The 26,068-nt window shown below is 37.5% G+C and overlaps 1 protein-coding gene across 2 annotated transcripts in view; it reads left to right on the forward strand.

Annotated features, from left to right (window-relative positions):
* The window catches only part of MYH10 (myosin heavy chain 10), an 84,659-nt gene extending 63,496 nt beyond the window's left edge, over positions 1-21,163 (forward strand). For both annotated transcript variants that reach the window (XM_034407930.3, XM_034407924.3), the window contains 17 exons: positions 2,945-3,116; positions 5,063-5,275; positions 5,998-6,142; positions 7,952-8,158; positions 9,675-9,779; positions 10,844-10,996; positions 11,729-11,977; positions 12,355-12,567; positions 13,009-13,221; positions 15,523-15,684; positions 15,913-16,041; positions 16,400-16,488; positions 16,632-16,755; positions 16,852-17,060; positions 18,178-18,286; positions 18,691-18,863; positions 19,658-21,163. In XM_034407930.3, the coding sequence (XP_034263821.2) occupies positions 2,945-3,116; positions 5,063-5,275; positions 5,998-6,142; positions 7,952-8,158; positions 9,675-9,779; positions 10,844-10,996; positions 11,729-11,977; positions 12,355-12,567; positions 13,009-13,221; positions 15,523-15,684; positions 15,913-16,041; positions 16,400-16,488; positions 16,632-16,755; positions 16,852-17,060; positions 18,178-18,286; positions 18,691-18,863; positions 19,658-19,802 (2,810 nt within the window). In that variant the 3' untranslated portion in view covers positions 19,803-21,163. The remainder of the gene's footprint in view (positions 1-2,944; positions 3,117-5,062; positions 5,276-5,997; positions 6,143-7,951; positions 8,159-9,674; positions 9,780-10,843; positions 10,997-11,728; positions 11,978-12,354; positions 12,568-13,008; positions 13,222-15,522; positions 15,685-15,912; positions 16,042-16,399; positions 16,489-16,631; positions 16,756-16,851; positions 17,061-18,177; positions 18,287-18,690; positions 18,864-19,657) is intronic.
* Positions 21,164-26,068: the final 4,905 nt, after the last annotated feature.

Consider the following 26,068-nt stretch of genomic DNA (forward strand, 5'->3'; position numbering starts at 1 on the left):
TAAATACTAAAATGATGCTAAGATATTTTCTAACTCAGAAAAAAATTAAAAATGCATGTATTCTTGAATAGAGTTCTTTTTCTTAGTTCTAATGTTTATAACAATTCCCTGTTGCTCTTGGCACTCTCCTATAAATCATGTTCTGGGAAGAAATATTCATCCAAATATTTACAATTATATTTATCATATGAACTGTGCATGTAACCCCTCCACTCCCCTTGGATTTAGATGCACAATTTTTGGCTATGTAACATAACTTGGAATTCTAATTTAATAGTTAAACTACTAATTTTATGTGTTTGCGGACTTTTGTTCCCTAATTTGGGAATAGTTATTCTGTTGGCCAGAATTATGAGCAAATGACTTAATTGCATAAATATTTCTGTTTAGGACTTCCAGCCAAATAGGCTAAAACTGAATAACAACAACTGGCATGATGCATACTTTCTAAAAATACAGAAATATAGAAAGTCCTTAAGCTAGCGATAAACTATCTTATATTCCCTTGCCAATTTATAAAATAAAAATGAGAAAGGAGTCCAATATTTTTCAGAATGTGGTCATGTTTTTCTTTGAAGTATCAAGAAAAGCAAAATCAGGAATGCTAAAATTTGTCTTCCAGATTCTACTCCAGCTATATAAGCAGTGGGCTTTTCCTCATTCCCATTTCAACTTCTTTTATGAGTTCCCTTATTGAAATCCAGTGATTTAAACACAAATATGAGACCATGTTTGGCTTTACTAGTTAAATACCTATCCTTTAACACATGGATGCCACATTGCATCCAGACACTTCAAAATGTCTTGCAGGGGCCTCAATCTCCAATTTAAAAGGGGAAATTTAAAAAAAACAAAACCTTGTGAGACTAAAAAGCAAAGGAGCACTATCAAAGCTCTACTTGACTATTAATTGGAAAGGAAAAAGGTAACGAGGCATGAGTATACTCTGATACTTTTCAGTCACCTGCCAAAGTGTGTTGAAGAAAACAAAATAAACCAGACACGGAAACTGCTGCACTCTTAGGAGATTGGAGAAGGAAATGTGCCAGGAGGTGGGGGAAGCAGGAAGGACCTGGGGTCAGGATTGGGCAGGCTTCCAAAGGAAAAATAAGCTGTTTTTTCTCTAGAAACAAAATAGGCATTATACATTTAGCAGAGGATTTTCCTGTTTTTATGTTTGGGAAGGAAGATGGGAGCCTAGGGTAGTAAAAAGGGAACAGTGTGCTTGATGGGCTATTTAACTGAAAGCATGAGCCTAACATGAGGAAATAAAATTGGATTCAAAGACTAGGATTGTGCCTTAGAGGGTACAGCATTGTATGCTTGCCAAGTATTCAAGTTTTACTCTATCCCCTTCCTGCATGATTTTAGAACAGAAATATTTCAGATGAGTGGATACTGAATATGATCTACTGAACAATTGTTATTTTTTTAAAGCTGGTGAAATTCCCAAAGAGAGCAGGAAAAACAAAATTGTTATTTGTTTATAATATAATTTTGCATGCCAGTTACACCAATACATAGTTTTGATAGTAACAACTGTTTCAAGAAGTAAAGCTTCCTCTCTCCAGTTCTGGAGATCAGTAATTCAGGATGTCATAATCTCTCAGCAGCTACCCTAATATTATAAAATCAAAATTAAGTAATTAATATTTTGTTTCCTTTTTAATTTGCTGCACTCCCACCTAGTGAATCTAGAAATACTATTTTGATTTCAGTTTGATGGGCTTTGAAAAAAAGATAAATTTATAGGATTTTAAAAGAGAAAATGGAATTAGCTTGTCTCTAATGATCACTATTACTAAAAATTCCACAAATTAACTATTTTGATAATCTCTGCATTGATTTTTAAAATTCCTCTTAGATAATCCAAGTGTGTATCCTGGTATTCTCAGTAGTTATAAGCTTTAGGTTGTTAAACAATGATCCCATCATGACCTTTGATCTGCAGTTGTGGTAGTTGCAATACAATAACAATTAGGAAGATAGCATTTTAAAGAAAGGTAGCATTCATTAACATCTTCATTTGGAATTGATGTTATTCTGTCTCTTAAATTTTAAGCTAGCAATTTGGTTACTTCATTTTTAGCAGATTGGTCCCAAGTTTATCTTCACATATTGCATTGTTTTGTACATTCTTTTCTTTACTTGGTTACTTGTGGGATAGCATCTCCCTGATAAACCTTACCCCATCGCTTAGACCCGTGATGGCGAACCTGTGGCACGTGTAGCCATATCTGTGGGCACGTGAGCTCAGCTCCGGCACGTTTCAGGCCTTCTGGGCCCACCAGAAGTACAGAAAGAGGCTGTTTCCTGCCTCTAGAGGACCTCGGGGGGTGGTGGAAAAGGCCCGTTTTTTTTCTCCCCACCCTCCAGAGCTTTCCTAGGAGTCTGGGGAGGGAGAAAATGGCCTTCCCCACCCGCCCTGCAGGCCCTCCGAAGACCAGAAACAGCCAGTTAAACGTGCCATTGCGTGGGGGGGGGGGGGCACATGCACGGGGGCAGGATGCATAAAATTATGGGTGTGGGCACGTGCGCGTGCGACCCACCCTCTGCTCCTGGCACGCAATGGCAAAAAGGTTAGCCATCACTGGCTTAGACTGTGCTGAGGGAAACAGCTGGTTGACCCCCATTTTGGAGACTTGAAGGGAGAAAGCCCAGTGTGTATGTGATGGGGGCTGGCGTTCTTAAATGGCCTCCTGCTGGAGGTTCGTTTTCTTTAATATTATTTGCCTTTTGGAAAAAGCTGAAAACTTGTCTTTTCCAGAGGTCACTTGGGGTCTGCACCATGTATTGTTTTAAGATTTTTAAAATATATTTATAATTTTTCCTGCTTGGTATGTTGTGTTTTTAATTGTCACATGTTATCAAGAATCTTTTATGATTTTAGCAGGATAATACATCTAATAAATAAATCCTCCATGTCATTATTGTTTTTTTAAAGAGCGCTTGAAAAAAGAAGAAAAGACCCGCCAAGAGCTAGAAAAAGCTAAAAGGAAGCTTGATGGAGAAACCACTGATTTACAAGACCAAATTGCAGAACTGCAAGCCCAAATAGAGGAATTAAAAATCCAACTTGCCAAGAAAGAGGAAGAACTGCAGGCTGCCCTTGCCAGGTAAAATACTAACTTCCATTACATACAGTTAGTCCTCAACTCACAACCATTCGTTTGACAAGAGTTCAGAATTGCAAATCGTCTTGAAAAAAGTGATGATCTACACTCACACTTATGACTGTTGCAGGACCTTTGTCACATGTTAGCAATTTGGGCTTTTGGCAACCAGTTTACATTTATCACAGTTGCAGTCTCCAACAGTCATGTAATCAAGATTTGTGACTTTTCCCACCCATTGGGGAAGCTAGATTTGCTTAACAATTGTGTGAGTCACTACATGATGAAAATTCCAATCCCAATTATGATCCTAAGTTGTGGACTACCTGTACAACTGTGCTGATTATTTCAACAGTATTAAATGATACGATTAGGATTTCTGAAAATTTTGTTACCTGTATTCCTCTTTACTTTCAGCATTTATTTCAAAGATGTAAGGATTGCATGGCTTGTGTAGTAGACCAGAACAAGTCCAAGGCTTTTCTTGTGACTTAATATGGCCAACTTATTTTTCCTGTATGTAGTTCTGTGGAATAAAACATTCCTATTATAGTTACTGTTTTATATTGTTATATAGGATTTACATTACTACACATTGATAGCAAAGTTCCATTCCAGAATCAATAAAATTGAAATGATTCTTGGCCGAATGTCTTTTTCAGCCAATATTTAATACCCCTTTACAAATACTGGACATTTAAGTTGTGTTTATCTCCAAAACAATTGGTTCAGTTGTTAACTGAAGATTTAAGTTATTGTTTCATCTGATGTTAAGTGCCTAGACAAGTGCCTTGATTTTCTGACAATCATGGAAGCTACTACTCAAAGTATAAGTGTTCTCAGTTTATTAGATCACTGTTAGGCATACTGGATGCAACGTGTAAAATCAATACACACATTGTGGCTTCTGTACATGTATAAAAGCCCATGTATCAATTCACATATCTGTAAAATACATACAATGAACATACCTAAAATCCCATTTAAATGGATATTCTGCTTTAGCAGACATCCCTTTCCCCCACTATTTCTTTAAACCTCGTAGCCCATAACAGTCTTTAGAGCATCTTTTTTTTTTCCTGTGACTTTTCCAGCTCCCTCCTCCTTTTAAAAAAAAATGGGGAAAGGAACAACTACTGTCAATTCATTAAGTGTTACAATGTTAAGAGAGATTCAGTGTTCTAGAGAGTTGGTGCAGCTTTTTTATTTTGCTGTTATGAATAATTCCAATTTTGAACATCTAGGAAATTAGGATGTTTTCTCAGAAAGAATATATAAGTTACTCTGCTCTTATCATATCTTGCTAAGTATTTTGGAAGCTTGAAATCAAAATCTTCATGGCTTGAATCAATATCTTGTATGTTAGAAACCAAAGCACAGTGGTCTTCATTTTTAATTATGATGCTTTTCCATGTAATTTGTGAGTCTACTGTTGAGCTGTTCTTGGAGCAGTTTCATCATATTAATGTATGTTTGAAATACAATTACTACATGAAAAAATAACCAAGGAATAGCAGATGTCAAACATATAAACATCAGATATACTGTTTTGAAATGTTGGGTTTGTTTAGAATTATTGCAGTCTTTAGGATAGTGGGCTTTGAGTATTATAACTCTAGACTCTGCAACACCAGGAGTCTTCTGGTGTCTACTATATTCAATTATACTAACTGTGTAATTTGGTTAATTTGTTAGTTACTCATTATTGATTGGGCAGTTCCATTGTAATTTTTTACAAATCCAAATTATTCCAGGATTATTAGGATTATTTGATTTCACACATTTACATTGTATTGTTGATATGAAGGTATCACCAGTCCTATTTAATATTTTTGTGAACATATGGATACCTAAGATGTTTCTTCTCATTCACTACTTCAAGAATAGCTTTTTTGCGCCCACTTCACTCTTTACTTCACTCTCACTGTTAAACTCTGTGTTGCTTACAGAGGAGATGAAGAAGTGATGCAAAAAAACAATGCGCTAAAAGTAATCCGAGAATTGCAAGCGCAAATTGCAGAGCTACAAGAAGATCTTGAATCAGAAAAGGCTTCACGCAATAAGGCAGAGAAGCAGAAGAGAGACCTGAGTGAGGAGCTAGAAGCACTGAAGACAGAGTTGGAAGACACCTTGGATACTACTGCAGCTCAGCAAGAGCTCAGGTTAGTGAGCAGACATGCAATGGATTTTCCAAAACGAGCAATGTTCTGTTTTGGTAAACTGAAAAATTTAGCTTCCTCTTGGAAATTGCAGTCAAAGCAAAAACTACTTAAAATTTACATTGAATCAAAACAGCCTTACAGTGGTACATTGGTATTCATTGTTAATTGGTTCCGGGAGGTGCGATGAGTACCAAAAACAATGAGTGCCAAACAATTTTTCCCCCATAAAGAATAATGTAGTGAGTCACAAGGCAGCTGATACAAGTTATAGCCTCTACATTAAGTACCAAACAAACAATGAGTACCAGGACAAAATTTTTGTGTCAAAATGCATTGACTACCAAATTCAATGAGTTTCAAAGAAGTTGAATACCAAGGTATCACTGTACTAGCTTATATTTGCCTAAAAATATTCATGTGGAAGAAAAATTGCGGAAAACCTTTCTTAGTCTATAGTAAATCTAGATTGCTTCATACCTTATTTCTGATAAATTTATCTCCAAATTAATGAAAAATGTACATTGTATTTAAAAGTGTCTCATCATGAAACACTGTCTTGGGGAAGAGAATATAGTGAAACGTATTCCAAACCTAGATATTTTGTCCAAACTGGATTCTTCCTACTGTTAATTCAGGATGTTACTATGGTTTACATTTTTATTTTCCATTTAAAAATGATAGAAAGCTGAAAGCTAATTTTGTCTTGCTGGCTGCCTCTTTAGGACAAAGCGTGAGCAGGAAGTTGCTGAACTCAAGAAAGCCCTTGAGGAAGAAACAAAGAATCATGAAGCCCAAATTCAGGATATTAGGCAGAGGCATGCAACAGCCTTGGAAGAGATCTCAGAACAACTTGAACAGGCCAAAAGAGTGAGTAGAACATTCACTTAAGCATGAGGAATTTCATATGAATGGGAAAATCCCCATGAATCTTATTTACATGCGAAAATCTACTGAAGCAAAACACAGGACATCAGTATAAAGAGGACATAATTTAAAACTAGTATGCAGAGTTTCAAATTCAAGCTGTTGTGAACTAGGCTTCCTGAGTCATTAAAACACACGAATAGTCCCAAAAACCTCTTATGTTCATTCACAGCTGAGTCCCAATTAGTTGCAAAAAGTCCTTCGGAAGAAGTCCTTTGGTGCCAAAGACATACTTGGCAAAGCCACACGGAGTCCAGAATCAAACAGAGATGCTGACTGGGAACAGAATTAACAAAGTTGCTTTCCTGCCTTATGGGAGGGGCCAATCATCTCCAGTCACCCCTTTAGTTTTAACTGTTCTGGCCTTCCGGCAGCTCTGTGCATGCGCGCACTAGGAACAGGCTCCTCCTGTTCCTCTGTCTCTCTGATGTCTGACTCTGGAGGCTCCGGAGTCTGTGCATAACTCCCAGATGGCCCTGGCTCCATCTCTACCTCCAACGCAGAGCCCTCGTCCAAGCCTTCCCCGACTCCAGGACTAGCCCATGTTCCTCCCCAGCCTCCTCACTGTCTGACTCCGCTGCCAGCTCCGCAGGCTGCTGGCAGACCACAACACAAGCATATCAAGTTTGAAGGACCCATTTGTGCTCAAAGCGGACTGTTTTGATCACTTCTTGTTTTGAAAGCACTTTCAAAATTCTGAATTTTAAACAAAAATCATATTTCAAACAAACTTTTGAATTTGAAATAGTTGAAATTTGAAATTTTCCTAGTTAGAGGAAAGTTTCAGAATGACTTTTCACCATCAATCTTGCTGCTGTCTTTCTTTTTAATCTTTCATTTATTTGATAGTTTATTTTGCTTGGGACAAATACACTGGTACTTCCTTAGGTTGCACACATATTGCCATTTTTGTTTCCTTACTACAGAATTCAACAAGCTATTTTGATGTGTAGTTCAGTTTCTGCTATTTTTCATCAAATATAATGTGGCAATTTACATAGTTTGGAAACAATTTTCATACAGGTAAATTCAGATTGACAGTTGAGGGCACATCCATATTTATTTGTAGGTAGCACTATGTCTCTAAATTATATGTCTGAAGAAAAGTTTTTTTGTAATCTATTCTGCGTTTGAATAGTGATTTATAGTCATTGTGAAGAACACCTAATTTTGATTAGATAGATTAGTGGAGATGCACAACTGGATGCCTCAGGGCTGCATTCAGCCCATGAAAGCTTCCAGTGAAGTCTCCAGAGACTCTTAAATTGGAAACTTACTAAAATAGAACTTTTTATATAGAAAAGTAGAAAATTATGAAACACATGATTTACCGTATTAAATTGAAATATTTTCTTTTTTCCCACTTCACATCAGCTAATATATTTTGGAACATACTTGACATATATCTTAAGCTGCCTAGGTGCACTTCTTAATTGCACTATAGTTTTCAAATTTATAATTCTGGGATATTATAAGTGTTACATTGTGGTAGCTTTAATCACATAAATGTTTTAAATTTCAAAACTCCTGAAGCACCAATACTTTTTTGCTGACATTTCTTAGTACAGATTTATACTTAAGTTACAATGCCCTGTAAAACCTATTTAGTCTGTATGTGAAAAGAGCTAAAACAGATGTAAGAATGGAATATATGAAAGTGAATATATGGCATTTTCTTGTACCTTAGTTGCCATACTATGTTTCTGATGTAGCTATGATGAAATGTATTAACTGGCTTTCTTGCTTTTTTAGTTCAAAGCAAATCTTGAAAAGAACAAACAGTGTTTGGAAACAGATAACAAAGAGCTGGCCTGTGAGGTGAAAGTTTTGCAGCAGGTTAGATCCGAGGCAGAACACAAGAGGAAGAAACTGGATGGTCAGGTACAGGAACTGCAGGCCAAGGTTGTAGAAGGAGAGAGGCTGAGGACAGAGCTGGCAGAAAAAGCAAACAAACTTCAGGTAAAGATTTACATTTGCAACTCTTTGTTATAATGTAATAACTTATTAAAAGTTCATTGGAAAATACGTTGCTGTGCATTACTGTCCAATTACTGCATGTATATTTGAAATGACACTGTTTTATTTGAAGTGGCAGTTTTAGAATTAAGACAATGCAGGCTGCTAGTGGCAATTTTGTATTGGGAATATTAGAGAGTTAATGCAGATTTTTGGCTTCCAAATGTATGTTCCTTCTTAGTAGGGTTCTTGAAACTTGAAAGCAAATGAAGTGCCAAACGAAATCCTTTGACTGATGGATAGCACTGTAGTAGATCACATTCTCAATATATCATAATCTGCCTTCTTTCCTGCACTAAATAAACAACAATGGAGTTTTGAGAAAGCATTTCAATGAGAATGAGAATAATATTACATTCTGCTGATAGCAATAGCGATAGCACTTAGACTTATATACCGCTTCACAGTGCTTTACAGCCCTCTCTAAGCGATTTACAGAGTCAGCATATTGCCCTCAACAATCTGGGTCCTCATTTTACCAATCTCAGAAGGCTGGAAGGCTGAGTCAACCTTGAACCTGGTGAAATGTACTAGGGATTATCTGACTTTAAAATTATAAATATATGCTTGTAAAATATGCACTATTTTGACATACAGATTGTTGTTCATACAGGCTTTTAAAGTAAAGGAGTATTTAGAAATGTATATAAATAATGCTGATTATACTATTCTACGAATAGCATTTATCCCAAATGGTGCATCCTCTTTTAATCATATACTCTATTAGCAAATATAGTACCCATAAGAATATTGCAGAATTAAGTCATGTTTGCAAGAAATTCTGCAGACACAAATCTGTATAATTGATAAGATAACAATAGGAGAACTTACAAAATTTTCCCTAAAACCCTTAAGTTTTTCTATAAATATATCCTGTTTCTAAAGGAACGCATTATTTTCTCTCTTTTTTTGAAAAGTCATTGCCAATTTAAGTTTTAAGCTGTAACCTTCATAGAATATACAAATAGTGGTTATTGCAGGAGGTACTTAGAATACTATGTACCAGTCAAATCCAAGTTTATTGTAATGTAATTAAATTGGAATTCTTCCATTCTAAATACAACATGCATAAAAAAATATTCTGTTTTGTGGTGAATTATGAATGGAAAACCTTGCAGAATCTGAAGCAAATGTCCCTTAAAAAAGTGAGTGCCTCCAACTGGATAATTATAAAATAGCAGCATAAAAAGATCTGTTGGTCCTACTTTTAAGGATCAAAACAATGTAGCGAATTTAAGAACTAAGAAACACCATGGAAAAAGCTGAAAATTACATTCTTTTTTTCTCAAGTTGAGTCCCTTATAAATAAATATAGAAATTACTGAATAGCAATAGACATCGCTTTCAAAAAGTTCCATAACATTACTGTGGATATCATAAATTTTGCTCAAATCTCTGAAAAAACACTCATCCTTACAAACTAAATATTGGTATGATATCTAGGTTCTTTGAATTTCAGAATGAACTGGACAACGTTTCAAGTCTCCTGGAAGAAGCAGAGAAAAAAGGCATAAAATTTGCCAAAGATGCTGCAAATTTAGACTCTCAGCTACAAGATACCCAGGTATATCTACCATTTTGGGATATAGTTTTAAAATGCTTAACATTTCATCATTGGGTACCTTAATTGATCTCCAGGTAACTGATGTATGCTTATAAATATTACACAGATTTGGAAAGAAATTTAGATTTAAAGCATCAGCAAAGCAGAAATGGTTTCTCAAAATTTGTTTGAAAACTAATAACAGAACAAGTCTGGGCTCCATAAGGTTTTTGATCATTACATGTTTCTTAGCTATATAGAATTGCTGTAGTATAGAGCTAAAATCCTGCATATTATAGACATTAGCCTCATGTTTCAAGTAATAGTTTGTTTCTTCTGTTTAATCAACAGTTTTCATCACAGATTTGTCTACCAACATGGCTTTCATTAATCTTTTGCTTTTTGGTGGTTTCTTAGCTTTAATACTTTACTTAATTTTAGTTTAAATTCTGGAGAAGAAATTACTGATTGTTATCTCTCTCTCTCTCTTTTTTTTTTTTAAAAGGAATGGATAATGTTTCTAATGTACACATGAAAAGGTTCCCTTTTTTTGCAGTAGTTTGAGCACAAAATTCCTGATACTTAAAAGCTCTTTATGTCATGAGATTGATATAATGCTTTTATGATCACACTTTCAACCTGCTTTTGAAGGTTTTTTTTACTTTGGTTAATAATAATAATAATAATAATGGCCACTTCTCCAGTGATGGGCTATGAAATTGTAACCAATTCTGCTGATATTAAGGTGCCCTTTCATCTTTTCTGGGATTACTGATATTAAACATATTCATACCATATTGCTTGTTCACAATAACTTGCTGTCTGAGGCATTTTCTATTTGACAAGTGACCTTTCTAGCTTTAATACTAGTTTTTAATTAACTGCTTTAAGATCTGGTATGATGTATCATTATCAAATTATAGTAAAATGACTTAATGTCTTTAGGTCAGCCAGGATGAACCATGCTTAAGAACTCTTCACAGCAAACAAATATCCTATTGAACAAATAGATGTAGGAGACTAAGTTCAAGTGTACTTCAGACCAAGTGGTAAAACGCATGTACATTTTAAAATTTCTATTACAGGAACTGCTGCAAGAGGAGACACGCCAGAAACTGAATTTGAGTAGCAGGATTCGGCAGTTGGAAGAAGAGAAGAACAATCTGCAAGACCAGCAGGAAGAAGAGGAAGAAGCAAGAAAGAATTTGGAGAAGCATGTAATAGCTCTGCAGTCTCAGGTGAGAAGCCATGACAGGTATAAGCCATAGCATCATTTTGTACATCTTTTCATTCTGACCTGGGTTTATGTGAGATCAGTTGAAACTGCAGTTGCTTTTCCCTAATAGTTTCTTACTATTTTCCAATAGAGTAGCAAGCACAAATCATTTGTAAACTTTTTTTTGTTGACAAATTAATTTTTGTGAATAAATTTTCATGTAGCTGTCCTCAAGAAGTCACGTTTATCTCATCAGTAATATAGTATATGTTTGAATGTAAATTTGGACCTAGTTTATACTATCTTAATTAATGTGTGTATGTATGTATCATTTGAGACTTTAAGGACCTGAATGTTTAAGTACTTTATCACATCACGAAAATAGACTTTTTAAATATATCTTTCCACATCTTGAAAAGGAATTAAAAGAAATGATTCTGGTCTTGACACCTTCATGTTTTCTGTATAGTAGTAGAGGTTTGGATAAATAATCACTGGGCCAAAAACTGCATTAATAAACTGACATGGTTCTGCCAACTTAGGGTCAATTAGACCGGGGTCTCCAACCTTGGCAACTTTAAGACTTGTGGACTTCAACTCCCAGCAAAGCTGGATGAGGAACTGTGGGAGTTGAAGTCCACAAGTCTTAAAGTTGCCAAGGTTGAAGACCCCTGAATTAGACTGTTCTGCAGCCGTAAAACTAGTTCACCAATTTTATTTTAAAAAATTATTAAAGCTTTATTTTGCGTTATAGCTAGCTGATGCCAAAAAGAAGGTTGATGATGACCTAGGGACTATTGAAGGGTTGGAGGAGAGTAAGAAGAAACTGTTGAAGGACATGGAAATTATCAGCCAACGTTTAGAAGAAAAAGCAATGGCATTTGATAAGTTGGAGAAAACAAAAAACCGCCTTCAACAAGAGCTGGATGACTTAATGGTGGACCTTGATCATCAACGTCAAATTGTTTCCAACTTGGAGAAGAAGCAGAAGAAATTTGATCAGGTATGTCACTATTTAAATTGTGTTGCTTTCTTCTGAAGGTTATAAGTGGCAGTTCATTATTTCCTGATAAGCTTTTCATATTTGCAAATATTAAAAGTGTTCTTTATAATATCTATCAGGGTGGGTATTTTTCACTGTCTACCTGTGAAGTATGGAACATGTCACTCATAAAAACAGATAGTTTTGACCAAATATGGACCACTATGGTAGATTAAGAATAGGTGCATTTCTGTCTGCATGAATGCCTCAAAACAAAGGACTTAATAGAGCTGAAAGCCAAAATGCCAACCTACTACAACATCTTGAATTTCCACAGGATTAAGATTAGATGATGTAAGTATTTCAAATTTTCATGTTTGGCCTATTGAAATCAATAGATGCTGGCAGAAGAGAAGAACATATCTGCTCGTTATGCAGAAGAAAGAGACCGTGCTGAAGCCGAGGCGCGAGAAAAAGAGACCAAAGCACTGTCCCTGGCACGAGCCCTGGAGGAAGCTTTAGAGGCCAAGGAAGAGTTTGAGAGACAAAATAAGCAACTCCGAACAGAAATGGAGGACCTGATGAGCTCCAAAGATGATGTTGGCAAAAATGTGAGTTGTCTTATTTTTGATATACTGAAGGTTTGGGAGGGAAAAGTACTTTAATAACATATGTGAATCAGGATTTTGAAGTGTTGAAAATAAAATGTTCTAAACAGGTGTCAACAACTATGTGCATTGTAAACCACTTACAACAGAAGTGTTTGTCTTGATGTTGAGTATGTGTGCATTTGACATTTCTTGTCTCACTTTATTCATATAGCCTTCAGATTTTCCATTTGAGTGTTTTTGTTTGTGTGCTTCCTGAAGGCAGATAAATGTGACAGGAGCCATTGTAAAGCATTGTGAATGTGATTTAGCAGCTGCATTGCATTTCATTTTGAGTAAACTTACACAGTTTGAATTGTTAGGAGTAGGAGTTGTGCTTTCTCTCTCATTGCCATTGATTCTGTTGCCATTATCAAGATAATATCAATATATTTTACTTTGCAGGTTCATGAGTTAGAAAAATCTAAGCGTACATTGGAGCAGCAAGTGGAAGAAATGCGAACACAGTTAGAAGAACTAGAGGATGAGTTGCAAGCCACAGAAGATGCCAAATTGCGCTTGGAAGTGAACATGCAAGCCATGAAAGCACAGTTTGAGAGAGATCTTCAAGCAAAGGATGAGCAGAATGAGGAGAAGAAGAGACTCTTAGTAAAACAAGTAAGGCTTTAAATAGTAAAGTATAAATTTGGTGTTGATCAGAGGTTCAAGGGAACTATATGTACCCTTCTGATTTGTTGAATCATCACTAGGCTTTATTAAATTTAAAATTGGTCTTTTATCTTCTAATTTTTAGAAGCAAAAATTCCTCTGCTACCAACATGTAGTTTAACATTTGTATTCAATCATACAAATGTTCACGTTAAATGTTTCCCATGTGTATGTGTCCTTAGTCCACTCCTTTGTGAACAAGCAATAATTAAAATCTTCTCCAGATTCCAAATCTTTTGCAGTTTACATGTTGTTTTATCCATATCTTAATTTGTCTTAAATCTTAACTGGCTAGAAATTCTGATAACTATAAATGTCCATGAAATCAATTTTGATGAGACAGCATTATAAAAGTGCTTCTCAGCGAACACCTCATGGTCTTTTGGTATCAGAATTTCTATGAAATGGAATGGGTGGCATGGCATATAATCTTGATTTTTTAAATGTGCATTTATTTATAGTGTATGTATGTATAGTAGTTAGGATGCTTGTAATAATCTGTTTTCATCCAAATCCTACCAGATCTATACACCTTAGCTAGATCATCTTTAATGCATCATATAACGCATAACTATATCTGAGGTGAATTAAGATATGTACAATTGAATATGAATTCATAAATACATGTTCATTTTATTTATTCATTTATTTGTTTTATTGTAAAACAAGTGGAGATTCATGTTTCATTTACAAGTCACATACTGCTATTGAGTTTCTGCTGGCAACTGTTCAAAAGCTATAGTGTTTTGATTGATTTAGAAAATAAAGAACTGATAACATTATTTATAAAACTCAGACACCCAGGAAAAAACATTCTGAAAAGAAGAGAGTGTCATACATATGCCACATATTATAGGTCTTAAAACATGAATTTCAGTGACAGTGAGATATTTCTTAAGGGAGCTGTGGGTATACATTTGGGGGATGCTTGCCAACAATATTTTGCCTATCCCTGAAGTAAAATGTGCTGCCCAGCCAGATGTATGACAATTCCTTTTGACTCCAAGGAAATTCCATGGAAGAGTCTAAAGAAGAATATCTTGTGAGGCACTTATAAGCATGATAGCTAGCACATGTTTTGAGTGCTATATGTGAACACCCTGAAATTGAAATATAGTCCAGAAAAATATAAGTAGGCTAGGGATTCTGTATATCTATATAGATTCTAAAGATATATAGTCTTCATGAAATATTGCATCACAGAAACAGGTGGTTGTGTTCTTCTATTTAGCTTTAGAATATCCAGGCATCTGAAGTAGCCTTGAGAGTCATTTTATCAACCTTAATCTTTATGCTACCCGCATTCCTTTTCTGAACAAATCAGAACTGATTTGAATAAACAATATATTGGCCATAACTATCCTATTTCAGCCTGAGAAATATAACAAAGTTAGCTATATTCGGTTTATTGTTGAGTTGCATCTCAGGCAATATATATGGGAGCAAAGTTGTGCATGTGGCTGGGTACAACATGGACAGCAGCACAGAGTCCAGTGCAGTCAGAGCAGGAAGCAGAGATACAACAATGCAGGCCTAATGTTGATTAGTTGTTTCCAGCAAATGTCCATTCTTTGGCAGCTGTTCTTAAGTAGCCAAACCGCAGGCATGGCTCATTTAGGACCATTGTCATCCTTGCTCTTCAAAATCACATTGGCTCGGTACACAAGCTCAAATAGTTGATTGCCCCTTGGGTCTTAAGGTTAGTAATTTGCTGGATTAGGCCCCTCAACTTCTGAGAAGTTAGAATAGCCCGTTTATGGGGCTCAAAATAGTTCAGAAACTTTCTTTGAAGTTATGTTATTAAGCCATTATCATTGCTTGACTAGGGGTTTTGTTTTTTGCATAATTGATCATGAATTTAGTTTTTCTTTGAAGAATGAATAGGATGATACAAGGCCTCATTGTCTTAATTTGGAAGCAGTTGTACCGTGAACAAACATGCTATATTGACCTCAGTATGAAGTTTAACAATTACGGCTGATAGTTTTACTTAAATACAATTTTAATAAGTTTTTATTCTGGCAGGCTATTTTCCTTAAATAGTAATATTGATTTCTAAACAGTAATTTTTTCCCTTTATATAGTTTCTTACAGAGCATCAAGGAACTTACAATTGATATTACTGCACAATTATATAAGTTTAGGGATATATTTCTTGAACTTTCTTCATCCTGCATTTTGGTTGGTTTCAACTAATGATTAATCTTGAATTCAGACGTTTTATCTTACCATGTGTCCTTAATTTTGTAGGTTCGGGAACTGGAAGCAGAATTGGAAGATGAAAGGAAGCAGCGGGCTTTGGCTGTGGCATCCAAGAAGAAAATGGAAGCAGATTTGAAAGACTTGGAAGCTCAGATTGAGGCAGCAAACAAGGCCCGCGATGAAGCCATCAGACAGTTGCGCAAACTGCAGGTGAACAAAGCAATTCTTAAAATCTGAAAGGACAAGGCAACTCGTCTCTAAATTTATGCACGTGTTCTCTGCAAAATTAATCTTTCTTTAATAGAAGGGTGAAATTAGGTGAATATATTTTATGATAATAGATTCTATATACTCTGGGTGTATAGATTAGACTGAGGCAATATAGTTAACTTCTCAAGATACAGGGAGAAAAATGCTTTTTTTTTTTAAACCTTCCAGGCTCAAATGAAAGATTATCAGCGTGAACTAGAAGAGGCCCGTGCATCTCGAGATGAAATTTTTGCTCAATCAAAGGAAAATGAAAAGAAGCTCAAAGGTCTTGAAGCAGAAATTCTTCAACTTCAAGAGGTATGAAGTTAAGTTTGAAAAAATTGCCAGTTCATAGCGTTCCTATTCTGTAAGATAGAATTCTGGAAAAAGGAACATGTTTCTACAATTCAGATAAGAATATTTAAAATTCGGAAGATGGGCAGAAACTCTTGAACTATAACAATATATGTTTAAAATGTATTGGATCATTTTTGAAGGAAGTAGTTCCCAATTGCACAGGAAGTCTACGGTAGTTAAGCACCAGAGGGGAGTGTATTTATGTCAGTAATTATATTGGAGTCTGAGCTATTGAGCATACTGTAATATCTCTGTATCAAATACCTGAAAATGTCCTTCCTTGTCAAGGTTTCTGAGATGCCAATAACTATTTTTTCAGGAACTTGCCGCTTCTGAACGAGGCAGGCGACATGCAGAACAAGAGAGGGATGAGCTGGCTGATGAAATTGCTAACAGTGCCTCTGGAAAGTAAGTTGGCTAGATGAACATTTCACCAACCGCAGACCCTAAATGATGTGTGTCGATGCCTGTTGCAGTGTAAGAATTGGTTACAGTGGGAGAATTCCTGACTTAAATTTGTAGTTCCTTCTATCGCTTCCATGTGTCTATAGGTCTGCCTTGCTTGATGAGAAACGCCGTTTGGAAGCCCGAATTGCACAGCTAGAAGAGGAATTGGAGGAAGAGCAAAGCAATATGGAGCTTCTCAATGACCGCTTCCGCAAAACCACTCTGCAGGTGCTCTCTTTGGTTGCCAAATCTTGTTCAAACGTTTTGTTGGTTTCTCCAGGTAAGGGGCGATATATCTAAATAACGGTGCTTGTCTTCCTGAAGATTGACACGTTGAATTCTGAGTTGGCCGCAGAGCGGAGTGCTGCCCAGAAGAGCGAGAATGCCCGTCAGCAGTTAGAACGGCACAACAAAGAGTTGAAAGCGAAGCTTCAGGAGCTGGAGGGTTCAGTCAAATCCAAGTTCAAGGCAACCATTTCAGCACTAGAAGCAAAGATCGGGCAAGTAGAAGAACAGCTGGAGCAGGAGGCAAAGTAAGTGTTTTTTTAAAAAAAGCTTTCAGAAGAAGGAACCTTGAATTATAGAAAATAACTTGTTCAAATTAGGACAAATATATGTGGTTCCACCACTCAACATCTATTTAGGTAAACTAGATGATTCAACAGGGGATATATAAGTTGTCAAAGCTTTGATGATGATGTAAGAATTTTGAGAGTCTTAAAATCACATTTGTTCCTTTTATTTTTGTGAAAATATTTAAGGTGGATTTTACCTCCTACAGTATTTGCTTAATATGGGAGACTAATGAGTTTTTTGTTTTTTGTTTTTTAAATATACTATCTTCCTAGAACAAGTCCTTTCCTTTGTTTCCATTCTCACTTCAGAGGGACATAATTATTGAGATACTTTTACCCATCAACACTGATTTCTTCCTCTTTCTGCAAATTAATTAAAAACACACAAAATTTCCAACAGGGAACATAGGTGTTTGATATAAGAGTTACTTTGTCCCTGACTTGTTTTAAGCTTTTCCACATAACTTTACTAATACAGGTAGTCCTCGATTTACGGCCACAATTGAGCCCAAAATTTCTGTTGCTGTGTGAGACAGTTGTTAAGTGAGTTTTGCCCCATTTTACAACCTTTCTTGCCACAGTTAAGTGAATCATTGCAATTGCTAAGTTAGTAACAAGGTTGTTAAGTGTATCTTGTATCTCCATTGACTTTGCTGGTCAGAAGGTCACAAAAAGGGGATCACACGATCCTGGGACACTACAACTGTGATAAACATGAGCCAAGCATCCGAATTTTGATCACATGACCGTAGGGATGCTACAGTGCTCCTAAGTATGAAAAATGGTCATAAGTCACTTTTTCCAGTGCCATTGTAACTGGAAACAAACTGTTGTACGTTGAGGACTATCTATATTAATCCCTTTGCTTTTTTTATTTGTAGAAAAGTGAAGAGATCAATATTAAGTAAGTAGGAGGAGAGACTGAATGATTAAATTACCTGTGGTCAAAATCCTTGTTGTTTTTTTTTTCTAAAGATACAATTCACTGTTTTCATATTGAAGCCCTATTTAAGTTTTTCTGTGGATAGACATGAAATCCGATAATTTAATTACTGCTTTCATTAATTTGTTTTAGGGAGAGGGCAGCAGCCAATAAGCTAGTACGCCGCACAGAGAAGAAACTGAAGGAGGTATTTATGCAGGTGGAAGATGAGCGCCGACATGCAGACCAATACAAGGAACAGGTGAGGAGGTGCTGCTTAGAACCACAGCTACTAAAAAAACTTTCATTTCATTGCTTGTTATGCAAAAAGAGATACTTAGTAAGTTGTTTGAAGCACCGCATTCAAACAATGCGCATGGCCAGAGGCCATCTGATCCAGAAGAGTGGAAATGGCTTGATTCATATGGATCTCACACAGATCAGGAGTGAGAATTTGGAGGGGAAAAAATGGAGCTCAGTTTGTTTGTAATATTGCATGGAAAAGTATGCATGGCTATAACTTTTTTTAGTTTGGTTCTTCAGAAATTTGCAGGAAAGCTAATGTCAAACACTTGGCAGTCAATTTTATCAGAAGCAAGAGTCTTGTTAGTCTGTTTTATGAAAAGCAAGTGTTCAGTGTTTCATTAATCCCTTTATCTTCTCTAGATGGAGAAAGCTAATGCTAGGATGAAGCAGCTCAAGCGCCAACTAGAAGAAGCAGAGGAGGAAGCCACACGTGCTAATGCATCACGTCGTAAACTTCAGCGTGAATTAGATGATGCTACGGAAGCCAATGAAGGCCTTAGCCGAGAGGTCAGCACTCTGAAGAACAGACTAAGGTGAGTTATGGGAAAGAAAGAGCAGAGGAGTTTGGATATATATACCACTGTGTAACTTCAGGAAAAGGTCAATTCGAAATGAATGGCAGCAAAAGGTTAGGTTAATCCTCATTTCCAGTTGTTGCCCTCTCTTGATACTATGTCCTCATTGTCTATGACTTAAAATGCAATGCTATTAGTAAACCAGAAGGGAGTGTCATGCTTCCAAAGATTTGTTAATTGGCTTATGCTGCTTTCATAACGCTGGAAGTTGGCCACTCATTAAGTGACATCACATTTGTAGAATTCCCATGTCCTCGGCTATTTATAAGCGCAGATGAAGAGGTTTGTAGCTCCATCTCAAGTGCAAATAATTGTTTACCCTAGTGCTGTACTTTTATGCAAGAGCACACTGTTGCAGTGGTGAAATCCTGCCGGTTCTGTCCGGCTCGCGCGAACTGGTAGTGCTGGAGGTGCGTGGTTCGGTGAACTGGTGGCGGCAGCGTGAGGCTCCGCCTACCCACCCAGATGTCGTTACTTCCTGGTTTTTAACCCTCTGTGCATGTGCAAAGCCTTCTGCACATGCGCAGAGGGTAAAAAATAGGACGTGACAAACCGGTAGGGAAGGTAAGTAGATTTCACCCCTGCACTGTTGTGATTAAAAATAAAACCGGTTAGGGGAGGGGATTGATCTGCACTGATGGGAACTTAGTGTATGGTCAATTTTTACAGCAGTTTTTCGGAGCTTTTCTCCTTTTTTATTTTTAAAAAAAGGACTTTGTGTTGCGGTAGTCACTTACTGTGTCTTCTTGCAGGAGAGGAGGCCCGATCACCTTTTCCTCCAGCCGATCTGGAAGGCGCCAGCTGCACATTGAAGGAGCATCACTGGAGCTTTCAGATGATGATGCAGAGAGTAAGGGGAGCGATATCAATGAACCTCAAGCTGCCCAAACTGAGTAGAGTGTCCCCGCTGTGTTAAAACTGCCAACATTCCCAGAGTGTGACTTCTTTCTGTACGTTTGAAAGAAGAACTTAACTGGCCACCAAATTGCTTTCGTGGCCTAGATCTGCCTTAGGCAAAACTGGCATAGCATTAGGTCATGTATTGCAGGTCAGTCAAAGCATTATTGCTGCCTGGCTTTGCCATATTGTAACTGTTTTGGATATAGGTACCACTACTTATATGTATTAAAATATCTCTGTTCAGTGCTTTTTGTTTCAAGGTATCCATTGTAAAGCCATTTTTCTAAGGCACTGAGTGATAAGCGGGTCCGGCCTCTGTCCCAGGCAGAAACTTCTGGCAGCTGGCTATGCCTTTTTGCTATGCATGCATAGCTACCTAGCAGTGGCACTCCCTTTCTGTGGGTTTTCTCTTCCCTACTTATTTGCAAGACCTTGTTCCTGTCATTTTTCTGGCTGACCCAAGGTCACCTGACTTTGAAAATGTCCCAAGGAGCTTTAGTTCACATTATAACTAGCCAACTGCTTGTTCTACTTAACGAGCATTTGCCCACCTTGGCAAACTGATGTCTTCCACCTTGGCAAACTGCTCTGGACATCATGAATAGTCGGTTGATCTGGATAGGATGCTGATGATTCTCTGTCTGAAGTAATATTCCATAAAAATTGGATAGCCTCAGCATGGAAGTTGAATGAATTCTCCCAGAAGCAACTGTTTTCTTCCGGAAAGGCTGGGGATAGGAGTGCTAGCTGAAGTTCTTGCCAGCTTTCTTGGTGCCCATCAGTATATGTTTGCTAGAGGTAGCAAATGGACACTGCCTGTAAATGAACACACCAGTGGAGCTACCCTCTCCCCATTTTCAGCTTTCACTTGGGTGAAATGCATTTAGCTAGCGTCGTTTTTGTCCTAGCTAAGAATTGACATTTACAGAAAGTGCCTTAGACACTGCAGTACTAAGACAATGTTTCCTATATAATTTGCCTATAACAATGATTCCGTGTATTGATTTTTGATCATATCATGCAGCATCTCCTAGTACAAGTGGTATTATCAATCTCCAGTGATAAGAATGAATCAGTGTTAACTACAGAATCTTGAACTTTTGCAACATGCTTGAAACAATATTTCTCTTTGGTTAAAAGCTTTAACATATGTTACAAAGCTTTTTGTTTTTGTGCATTTGGATATTTCTTATTCAAACTGGCTGTTGACCACCAGACATCTGACTGCAAATACCTTGTTTCTTTGTATCCCCATATTTTTAGACAATGATTTTTTGTAAAAACAATAAATTTATTCATTCTAGAGACTCATAAACGTTTGTTTGTTTTTTAAAAAATAAAAATGGCCTTAAACATTACCAAACACTCTGAAGTTTTTGTTTCATGTAATTCGGAGGTGACATCTTCTTTAAAGAGTATGGAGCAAAGTGAGTTTTAGTCAACACTGAATTTACCTCAGATCTGTTATTTTAATAATTCCATTCCTAAATGATTTGTTAACATTAGAAAAAAGTGAATTTATTTGTAAAGCAACACACTGGAAGAGACAGTCATAAATCTACAGCAGAACACTGTAAAGCAGAGATACAAGTGGCTGAAATATTACATAATTTGAATATAGATAGTCCTCAGGTTGCTATGATAAGTGGGACTGGAATTTCCATTGTTAAGCAATGCGATCATAAACTGCAATGTCATATGACCACTTTACTTAGTGATGGCTATCCTGTCAGTCCCTTTCACCATTGCTAACCAAATCCCATTGGATGTTAGATGAGAACTCATGCCCGGTTTGGTCCCTTCCATCTCCAAGCCTTGGTAAGGTAAGAAACTCTCCTCTTCAACCTCCCTCCCACCCCCCACCAATCCTCCTCATCTCTGCCTTTATGGCAAGCCTGCATTCAGCCAGCCCCATCCTGCTTGCCCTGCCATCCTAAGCTAACATTTGCTGTCTTTCTACTACTTGACAAGGCACATCCAGCCTAGTCCTTCAGAAAGGTAGTTATGGGCATACCAACCTTTCTTCCTGAGGCCATCCTAATGACCTTGTCCAAAGAGCCTTGGTACTACAGGGGTTTAAGGCACCCTGTTATTAAGCTTATTAAGTCCAGCTGCCTGCAATTACTGCAGGGTTCGAATCTCGCCAAGGCTCAAGGTTGACTCAGCCTTCCATCCTTTCTAAGGTAGGTGAAATGAGGACCCAGTTTGTGGGGGCAATAAGCTGACTTTGTATAAATATACAAAAGGATGAAGGCTATTGCTGAGCACATTGTAAGCCGCCCTGAGTCTTCGGAGAAGGGCGGCATATAAATCAAATTAAAAAAAAAAATTGCATGCATCTTTCTTGCGAAGTTGTGGAAGGCCGAGTACATGACAATGCTAAGTGGAATGCAAGGCTAGGGAAGCCCAGGTCTGGCAGAGGCAGCGGAACGCAGGGTGGCCAAAAGGCTAGAGATGGGTGAGATAGGTGGGTGGGAGTTGAAGCACCCCATGATCATAAGTGCTTTGAGCTGCCAAGCACTAAATTGTGATCTCTTTGGACACATTTTGTAAATTAGCAGCTGAGCAAATTAATGCTTGCTGGCACTTGCTGGGTGGTTGAAGCTTCCTTGGGCATGACAGGCCGTTCCAGAACTCTGCAAGTAGGATACAAGGTGGTCAGAAGGGTATGGATAGGAAGGGGAGACAGATGGGTGAGCAGAGTTGGAGGCAATTCCTTAACCTAGTGAAATGCAGGACTGTATTCACTTAACTTATAATTGGTTAATGATGAGGGGGGAAGGGGTTGCATTAAGTCATGGTCACAAGTCAAGGAGTACCAGTGTTGTTCATAGACAATCAGCTATGTCAACTTTTCTTTGTTCATTAATTCATTCCTATCACCTGCCTATCTGTAGAGCAGCACTGGAGTCTCTCCATCAGCAGCTACTTTAGCCAATTAGATGCATGGAATATCACTCAAGAGCTAAGTGACATTAGATGGCAGCCTAATAGGACTGGATGCTTCTTCCAAAATAAATAGGGCAGGGCATATCATCTTGTTATAAATCAATTGTCACAAGATTTAGAGTTCTGAAGAAATGATAGGATTCTCAGCACCCAAATCTTCCTTTTATGGGTAACGTAAGAAAGAAAATGATGTTGCTGAAATACTTAACCACATTATGCTAAAATTTTTGAACAATAGTTAATTCTGTTCTGCCTTCCTGCACCTTTTCTGATAAATGGGAACTAAAACAATTATATTATGGTGGTGCAGTGGTTAGAATGCAGTATTACAGGCTAGTTCTACCGACTGCCAGCAGTTCCAATTCTCACCGTCTCAGCCTTCTATCCTTCCGAGGTCAATAAAATAAGGACCCCAAATTGCATGGGGCAATATGCTGACTCTAAACTGCTTAGAGAGGGCTGTAAAGCACTGTGAAGCAGTATATAAGTCTAAGTGCTATTGTTACATACCTTTCCAATATTTCAATGTTATTTTCAAATTATTTCATTACTTGCATTATAGCTTAATTTTGCAACTATATATAGATAATTACTATTTCTTAAAAACCTCCCAACATAAGCAAGGGCATTAATTGCATTTGGCTGGCAATTTCCCATACTGGCAGGGGTTTGTCTTCCTCAACTTTCATCTGAAACATAATCCCTTGACACACTTCCTCCTATCGCTGTTTGTGGTCTTTGGGACACACTGAAGTTCTTTACCAGTCTTCCGTTGGGTAACTGATATACTGCAATGGGTCTGCTCTAGAACCATTAAGTATTCAGTTGTTCTAAAGTTGCGAAGTCCAGTATGGTGTCCCAGCCTTTTATATTTCTCCAAAGTCCGGTTCAGTCTTAATTATCTCTTCTCTTCCTGCTAGCAGTCCCATTTTACTTCCCATCCATCCACTACACTTTCCTGAGAGACATTCTCTTCGTTATCAAGTTTTTTTATCTAGTGGACAACCATGACTGCCTGGGTCATACTTTCACATATATTTCCTCACCAGATTTCTCAATGCCTTTAAAAGTGACAGAGCTCCTAATGTACCACCTTCCTGGAAAAGTTGGGATCCAATCAAAGGTGCATCTGCCTTGAAAATAGCCCATCTGAATTGTATAGACTAGTCAAACGTTTTGTGAAATTTTGTATTACATCAAACTGTTTTATGGTAATTTTTATATCATAACATTTTATACAATTTGTAAAATTTTAATTCCATGGTCGTCATGGATCCCATATTTTACAAGTTAGCCCATTCAACCTTAGTTGAAAACATTTTGCCCTATGGTGCACCATTTTTCCCAGTTAAAAGTGATAGGAAAGAGTGTTTCAGTAGTATATAGATTTTTCTAGGATGCACTTATGAGAGTAGAATAAATGTTTGGATAGTCACATAACAGTGGAAACACTAGTTTTTATCAACAGTTGATCAGCTAACTATGGGAACAGTATGACCAGTCCTGAAATCACTTTCAGAAAAAGGGCAAAGATTACAATAAATTCCTTTTGATTCAAAGACAGCTGATCAAAGTGCCTTCAGAGGGAGTCAGCTTATCTGAGGACGTGGGCGGAGAAATTCCTCCTGTGCATATCAGTGGAGGGTGCATGGGAAAATGCTGACTGCCACAGCTGGTTAATTCACTAATATCAGTCACAGGAAGAATGAGTTCTCCATTCAGTTTTAATAGTGTCTTACAAGACAAGGATGCCTGTCTCTTTGTGATGGTGGATAGCAGGTGAAGAAGACCTGCTTCTCTCAATTCCAACACAGCAGAAGACATCGATAATCCCGATAGGGTAAATGTATTCCTGTCTTTGGCAACACTATTCAAGGTGGCACACAAGGGAATTTTCTAAAAGGGTGCGGGTGGTTCTAAGTGTCCCATTCCAGATCAGGAGGCATGAGTGAGACGCAATGATTTCTCCCTAAATGTATGGACATTGTATCAAGATCCATTACTGCCCCAAGTCCCAAAGTAGCTATAACTGACCTGGAAATTGGGTTGAGCAGTTCTTGAACAGATATTCAAGATTTGGTAATACAGGCCACCTTGGTCCCCACATTTCTCACCACTATTAACTATCCATTCATTGGACAAGATTTTGAACATTGGAGCAAAGCAGACTGGCAACAAGAGTCCTTGAACTGTCAGGCTTTCTACAGGCAAGGCTGGGGAGGGGGCCAGCAGTGAAGAGGAGCAGACAGATGGCTTTTGGCTCCATTCTTCAGGATGATGAGCAAACTACTTTCAAGCTATTTATATATACTCTTGGGGAGACCACTCACTTCCCAGTACATTGTGTTATGTAAGATTTATCATTAGAATTCCAGGTTTTAATTTACTACTCTGTTCTAGTTCAAATATTTCATCAGTATTCTTACTTGCAAGCCTTGAGTTAGTGGACTAGAGTTAAAGGTGTTCAGATCCCTACTTTATACCCTTGAATTTCTAAATTCAATTGAACACAAGATGGTGACCTGCCTGCTGCCCAATCCCATCCCTTCTGAGAATATGCCTGGCTCAAACTGGATATGCTCCATGCTCAACCTACTTCAAATGCATATTGGAGTGGTGAAGGACTCATGGTTTATCTCCAAAGAAGAAATCACAGGAGTGTTTCAAACTCTATAATTAACAGATACTATAGGGCAGTGGTGTCAAACTCGTCATGGTGGCATCACATGATGTATCAGGACTCCCCCCCCCTTTGCTAAAGCGGGTGTGGCCATGATGCATCTGGCCCATGGGCCGAGAGTTTGACAGTCCTGCTAAAGGGGAATGGTGAATTCTCCTGGGATTCACAACAGCAAATCACAAAGCTCTCTGTAGATAGGTAACTACAAAGCTGGCAGAACCATAAATGGCAGAACCATGAATAAATACAAAACATAAAAAAGGTAGGTTTGTCTCCCTTGATATGGGCTTTGGCTAAACTGGATAACATAAGAGTGCTACAAACTGTTACACTGACCCAACCTGGTCATACTACTATGCTTTTCTGAGAGCTACAGCTTCAGTGACAAGGAAATATAGTTGAACTTACATGAAACACCTTTTTGATTACTAGAAGATGGACAGAAAACACTCACTGTATTTAGAAGGGGAAATAAAAGAATATCTACATATTTTCTAAGTGATAAATCATATCTAAATGATCAAGATACAAGGTACCTTATAGGTATGTATGTGTCATTTTTCTATTTCCACTTGTCCTACTTACCAGTTAAGTTTGCTACTAACATAAATAAAGGAGTTGAACCAAACTTAGC

The sequence above is a fragment of the Pantherophis guttatus genome, chromosome 2, assembly GCF_059756535.1.
Source record: "Pantherophis guttatus breed Tessera chromosome 2, ASM5975653v1, whole genome shotgun sequence".
Lineage (NCBI taxonomy): Eukaryota > Metazoa > Chordata > Lepidosauria > Squamata > Colubridae > Pantherophis > Pantherophis guttatus.